Source organism: Alosa pseudoharengus, unplaced genomic scaffold, assembly GCF_046254945.1.
Source record: "Alosa pseudoharengus isolate Yale_2024_CS ecotype anadromous, Long Island Sound unplaced genomic scaffold, YU_APseudo_1.1 YU_APseudo_1.1_scf_17, whole genome shotgun sequence".
In the NCBI taxonomy this organism is placed as follows: Eukaryota; Metazoa; Chordata; class Actinopteri; order Clupeiformes; family Clupeidae; genus Alosa; species Alosa pseudoharengus.
The window spans coordinates 31899178-31906060 of record NW_027468640.1 but is presented as its reverse complement, the minus strand read 5'-3'; the positions used below and the strand labels follow the sequence as shown (position 1 = coordinate 31906060).

Below are 6883 nucleotides of genomic sequence, written 5' to 3'. Positions count from 1 at the left end.
ATGATCTTTTCCGTAGGTCAATACAAATTTATATATTATTACCCACCCATACCAATGGTTCCAGATAGATAGATAGATAGATAGATAGATAGATAGAGATACTTTACTGATCCCCAAGGGGAAATTCAAGACAGTTCCAAACAGTTTGTTGACACTGTTACCAACTGATAAGACACATTGCCTGAACATGTCAACAAGTTTTACCACTGTCCAGGAATAATTTGTGGTATGCTGTCTAAAATCATGTTCAACCATGTAGGCCTATGTAGACAGGGCAAAACCCAGAACGATCTGATAAGGTCACTACCAAACATTTCTCAATTGATTCTATAGTACTTTTTCGCGTAGAATCCATTTCTGCTTGGGACATTTTTATATCACGCATAGTTAATGAGATAATTTGCATATTTGATACATTAGCGAATAAAAATGCATAATAAAGAAATGTACTGATAATATGGCTGTAAATAGATAAGTTAATGGCTTTAGGCCCAAATAATATTCAAATTGTATCAAATATAACAAATGATCATACAAAAGTATGTTTTTAGATAGGATATTGCAGTTACATTATGCAAATTAGGTCATTTTTTACCTTTTTCGTTCATGTGCGACTTCACCTTTACAAGAACATCATGGCAAAGCAATTATGGATGTTTTTACTTAATTAGTGTAAATATACACTCTGTGCATTATTTTGTGAGAGCTAATTTGCATATGGATATCATTTTATCAACTAATTTGCATGCAAGGATGGGTCTGTGAAGAAATAGATTCTAGTTTTGAGGTTGTATTGTAACTGATCTTCCCCTGCAGTCCACTGATTTTAGTAATAATAAATAGTATATAGAAATAGTATACAGTAATATTCAAATAAAAAAAGAAAACATTTTACTATTCAATGTGAATTGGTAATCAACATTAATTTCTACAAAATGTACCTTTTAACCAGTATTGCCATCAGCATAATTTGCTAGCTATCAAATCAAGACTGGTATGTCCAGCTAACGTAACTATTGCATAGTAGGAGGCAATGGTTTACATGTCAAAGAAATCTTATGACAATTTAAAGGTTTTTGGTCATATTTTCAGTGCAGTGACTTTGTACACTGGCGCTTGTTTCATTCCTATTTTGCATTTGAGCCGAATACAGCTGACTTTTCCCTCCACAGACGCACATCGGTAAATTAGGGAATGAACTTGCGCTCCTGGGGGCGGTTCAGAAAAAAGAGGAGGCGTGTTCTGGCACAAACATTCCCTGGTGCTATTTTGGTATGGTTTTGCTTGGCAATAATGTAGCGTGTGCACAATTTGGTTAAGATTGCTCATAATTCTTCTACTGCAGAGTGAGATGGAGTACGTCTTGGGACAGAGAATTAGACACGAGAGGGACAGGGTCTGCCGGCCCAGACAGACCTCTCTCCCTCAGTGAGGAGGAATGTAGGCGTAAGCTACGCCTGACCCATCAGGCTGTGACAGATGTCTGCCATCTCCTGGCAATGCTATTTAATCGAAAACACACACAAACACACAGTGTAATTGAACGAACATTCAGCATACTGAAGATGCACTTCAGGTGTTTGGATAGGTCAGGAGGCACTTTACTAGCCTGGAAAATCCAGAGCCTGGTAATCTAGAAAGATTAAGGGTCTGGCCACGAACAATGAAAATGGTCCAACTCGAGGGCCGGCACCAAGCATGCATTTGAAAATCTCACTGCACGCAATTGGATAACACTATGACCAATGTTTACTGACTGATTCCGGACTTCAACGCAATTGGATAACACTACGACCAATGTTTACTGACTGATTCATTGCAGCATTGTCGTCATCTACACCAACGTGATTGGTTCCTTGCGATGCAAGGGAAAAAGGTAAAAGTAACATGCATCATTACTCGTTGCCAGAGTGTCTTGCAGAGACAATTCAGATTGTGCTTTTGTGAGCACTTTACAGTACAGTCCGAAAAAAGTCGCAGCATTCTTTGTGGCATGTTGTGTTTTACACAACATTTCCATTAATCATGGATGTGCTGATGACATAAATGAGCAAATATTAGAGGACTTAAGGAGACATGATGTTGAACTGCATGTGCCAATGCCATTTAACCCAAATGCCCCAGCAGCAGCACGGAAGAGGAGAGTTTATCTGACAGAAGAGATGCATTGTCTATAGGCCTAGTGAGGTATAGTGAAGCAAAGTAATCTCGGTCTAATGTTAGACTACAATGCAAAAATATCACCAGGCATTCATAACCTTGTGATTCAGTGAGAGTGAGCTCAAAACATCGGAAAGAATGTCTTTGTGACATTTCTTTATTTACATGCGTGCCAGCCATGGAAACAATTGTGGCAATTTCCTCCCATGCCTATTTAACCAAAGCTAATTTGGGTGGTATTCTCCCATCCCCATACAATACCACTTCTCTGTCTTTTACGGCCCTGACAAGAACGTCGGTCTCATCGGCTGTGAACCACTCCTGACGTGCACCTGGCAAATCAGCCATTATAATAGCAATCCGCCTCGCCATCTACTTGTGTTTCCGATCGTTAAGATAGGGCCCTAAGTCTTCTTTTGAGTGGACAATCATTTGATGTGTTTGCTGTGGATGTGTTCTACCATGGAAGCTGCTACCTGTCATTTGTCTTACAGCCGCTCAGAGACTATGGAAATGAATGGAAATAAGAAATATTGGGCTATATTTTGGCGATCTAAAACGCATGGTTACTGGCAAATAGCTTAAACAAATTTTGAGGTTTGTCCAGTCCAGTGGTGGTGGGGGGTAGCTGTGGCCTACTGGTTAGCACTTCGGACTTGTAACCGGAGGGTTGCCGGTTTAAACCCCGACCAGTAGGAACGACTGAAGTGCCCTTGAGCAAGGCACCTAACCCCTCACTGCTCCCTGAGCGCCGCTGTTGATGCAGGCAGCTCATTGCGCCGGGATTAGTGTGTGCTTCACCTCACTGTGTTCACTGTGTGCTGAGTGTGTTTCACTAATTCACGGATTTGGATAAATGCAGAGACCAAATTTCCCTCACAGGATCAAAAGAGTATACTATATACTTATACTGTTTTGTTATCAAACGTCGGCGCTTAGGGCAAAAAGGTTGGTCTTATGTTTCTGAATCAGTCATGGGTGTGGTTTGGGCATAATATTCTTTAAACCAATGAAAATGACATCTGTCATTCTCTTTAACAGCAAGCAGCGCAACTTCAAACAGCGCATCGGTATTTTGATAGTCAGCGGCTGCAATTGAAGGAATCTGCTTGCATGCAAGACCATATGGAACAGGTATTCCACTAAACCATGCTTTACTAAAACCTATAGCAGAGTATAGCCTACACGCTTCTGTATTCGTCTATTATTTGAACTCATTGGCAAAGTGAAACTAACTTCACAGTGGTGTCATAGTCAAAGACAAAACAGTTATACACAGTTACTTTCACTATTGACACCATCGAAAACATAAGCCTAAAAAAAGCAACACTTACCCCAATAATATTTGAAAGACTGAACAAAAAACCAAAAGGACATTTATCCTCCAGATGAGTTGCTGCTTACATCAGTGACAGTGCGTCTTCGGCTGTGCTCCATATGCGCCTCTTTTTAGATAGTGTATGATAGCGATTTTTAGATCTTGCTCCAGGCCACTAGCCTAGAAATCTAGACGCGCCCCTAGCGGCAGCAAATGTGGGTCTGGCTCGCCAAGCTACCAGGCCACACCTTAGGTCGTTAATTCCTTCACCCCTGAGCGCATTGTTCAATAAAAGAGACGCATGGCGAAAAACTCGAGTGTACAATCGGAATAAGCTTTGCGTCATATTAGAGCCCATAATGTTACTGAGGACGTTCTGACATTGATCGAAAGGAAAGTGAAGGATATGGTAGCTTATATGATGAAAGATCTGCCGGAGGACATTGAACATTTGATCACTAAAAAAAGTGCTTGCTATGTGCTTACAGTCTATGTATGAGTCTGCATTGGCATTTTTGTTATATATGCATTATTTATGTAAATTTACTAATATAAACATGACCAGAATTTAGATAGAAATAGAGATAGAATATTCTTTAACTAATCATAAAATGTCACCCAAACATAAGTGGGACAATCGATACCCTTTATTTCTGCGAATTAGTCAAAATATGCAAAATAGCTCATTAACTATGCGTGATATAAAAAAATGAATATTTACTATTACTGTATACTATTTCTATAAGTGTTTTACTATTACTAAATTAAATGGACAACTGGAGGGGAAGATCAGTTACAACACAGCATGAAAACAATATTTGTAACAATACAAATATTTCTTCACAGTCCCATTCTTGCATGCAAATTAGTCAACAAAATGATGCCCATATGCAAATTAGCTCTCACAAAATAATGCAAAGAGTGTATATTTGCACTAATTAAGTAAAAACATTCATAATTGCTTTGCCATGATGTTCTTGTAAAGGTGAAGTGGCACATGAACAAAAACGGTTAAAAAAAATCTAATTTGCATAATGTAACTGCAATATCCCATCTAGAAACATACTTTTGTATGATCATTTGTTATATTTGATACAATTTGAATACTATTTGGCCATAAAGTCATTAACTTATCTACTCGCAGCCATATTATCAATACATTTCTTTATTATGCATTTATATTCACTAATGTATTCAAATATGCAAATTCTCATTAACTATGCGTGATATAAAAAATGCCCCAAGCGGAAATGGATTCTACGCGAAAAAGTACTATAGAATCAATTGAGAAAAGTTTGGTAGTGACCTTAATCAGATCGTTCTGGGTTTTGCCCTGTCTAATGCTACTGTTACTGCTTTGGTAGCCTAAATGCATAGGCAACAAAGATGCCAGTGATGAACTTCAGACTGGCAAACAAGCCCCAATCTGTCAAGAATATGACACTGCTAGGGCTGTTTAACATAAGGTGTGTGAGGGTATGACCGGGAGATTGAAATGGCACAAACTAGAAGATATCATACCCTCAAATCTATGTTAACATTTGTTTAGCCATTTCCTGACTCTTATGCAAGAATATAATTCTCCACTGGGAAACCCTGGTTGCAGTTGCAACTGCTGTACATTTAGCTTTTGCACAGAATGCACAAAAATGTTCAGAAACACGTACTTTAATCATGCCATTTAAAATTAGAACAGTTTTCAAGTACAAGCATTTTTATTTCTTTAAATGTAAAAGATCTACAAACTGCTCTTTTCACATTTCTATAAACTAACAGGAAAATATTATAGACGTTATGATGTTTTATCAAAACGGACACGCTGACAATTCCACTTAGTCAGCACTTAAAGCAACACCAAAGAGTTTTTTGTACCTTAAAATAATGTTTCCAAAATTGTTTCTGTGGTTCATCAACTCGTAACAGGGTGAACGGCACTTCTGCATTCGCTTTGCGGCCCTCTATCGGCTATAACCGCACTATGTAAGTTTGCCAGATCAGGTAGCGGGCTTGTAGTTCGATGGAATGAGACATAAGAAACTATACATTTGACTTGCATGATGTCGCAATACATAATACTTTCATAAAATCATGCAACATATTCTACCTTGTCTATGGACATTCTTATTTGCAAAGCCGTTGCTGGATAGCGTGCGTGCAACAGAGGAAAAGTTCTTTGGTGTTGCTTTAAATGTAGCTTTTACAACCTTTCATGTTTACATACAAGCTCTTTAATATATTTGTATTAAAATATAATTTTATTTATAATATGAACGCAATACTAATAGTGCATATGTATGGCAAACAGGAACTTGACAATTACGTTATGTTTTCCCATTCAAAGAATAAATATGGACTCATCTCACATTATTCAATTAGTTTTTTGCCCCGTCACTTTTAATCTTCAGCACACTTCTGCTGTACAAGTGTGCAAGTGCTATTAGTCATATTGGTGATGAGGGGTGTGTATACTGTGTTTTTTCTTGTGGTCAAGGTGTTCTGAACACTAGCTCTTTTTTGTATTCCTCACTGCTCATTCACAGATGCAGAGTACTAAATGTAATCCAAACGTGGAGACGGTTTTCTTTGTGCATTAAAATAATGTAATAAGATATGATTCACACTTAAGTGCCCAGGCTGGAGTTGGCTCTGGGCATGGCGTTGAACACACGAAACCCCTCTTTGGTAGCGAAGTCCCAGGCCAACTCTGCCACCTGTGTAATGAGTTCATGTCTTCTGTCCACATGTCCTGTGGGACTCTCTCCTGTAGAGGGTGACACACACACACACACATATGAAATAAACCCCACAGATACATCAAAGGCACTTAAAACAACGCTCCAACCATAATGTACAAAAGGCCATTCTAGAGATCATCCATATGTGTCCTTTGCTATTTTCTGTAGTGTCCAGAAATAAACAATACCAACTGCAAACATTCCGACATCACGGTCTGTTACTTTTATAAAACTTTTCCCCTTAAAGGATAATTCCGGTATTTAGCACTTTGAATCCCTTTTCTAGTTGGTTTTGGATGAACTAGAGTGGTGGACACAGAACAACATTTCTGTGTCCACCACTCTAGTTCATCCAAAACAAACCAGAAAAGGGACTCAAAGTGCTAAATACCAGAATTATCCTTTAAGTAAAAAACAAGATGAGCTATGGCCTTTGCACCACTTTATAACAAATGATCACCTTCACATGTGTGTCACTGAACAACACTGTAAAAGAACCACGCACTTAAAGGTAGACAAATTGTGCCACAAGAAAAGCTGGTAAAATGGTGAAGCATACATACCTGTACCAACGTCTGTGCTCCCAACCTGTAGGTGGACTGCCAGGCGGAAGAAAGACAGGGCCATGTAGACCCGCCAGTGTGGTGTACCCCCCAGTCCCATTGCATGG

General features: G+C 38.8%; 1 protein-coding gene across 5 annotated transcripts in view; it reads right to left on the bottom strand.

Moving 5' to 3' along the window:
• Positions 1-5130: 5130 nt before the first annotated feature.
• LOC143127680 (acyl-CoA dehydrogenase family member 10-like) overlaps positions 5131-6883 on the bottom strand; it is a 7898-nt gene continuing 6145 nt past the window's right edge. For all 5 annotated transcript variants that reach the window (XM_076289311.1, XM_076289313.1, XM_076289315.1 and 2 more), the window contains exons 11-12: positions 6777-6883; positions 5131-6239 (exon numbers count right to left, since the gene is read on the bottom strand). The exon at positions 6777-6883 is cut by the window's right edge and continues 67 nt beyond it. In XM_076289311.1, the coding sequence (XP_076145426.1) occupies positions 6100-6239; positions 6777-6883 (247 nt within the window). In that variant the 3' untranslated portion in view covers positions 5131-6099. The remainder of the gene's footprint in view (positions 6240-6776) is intronic.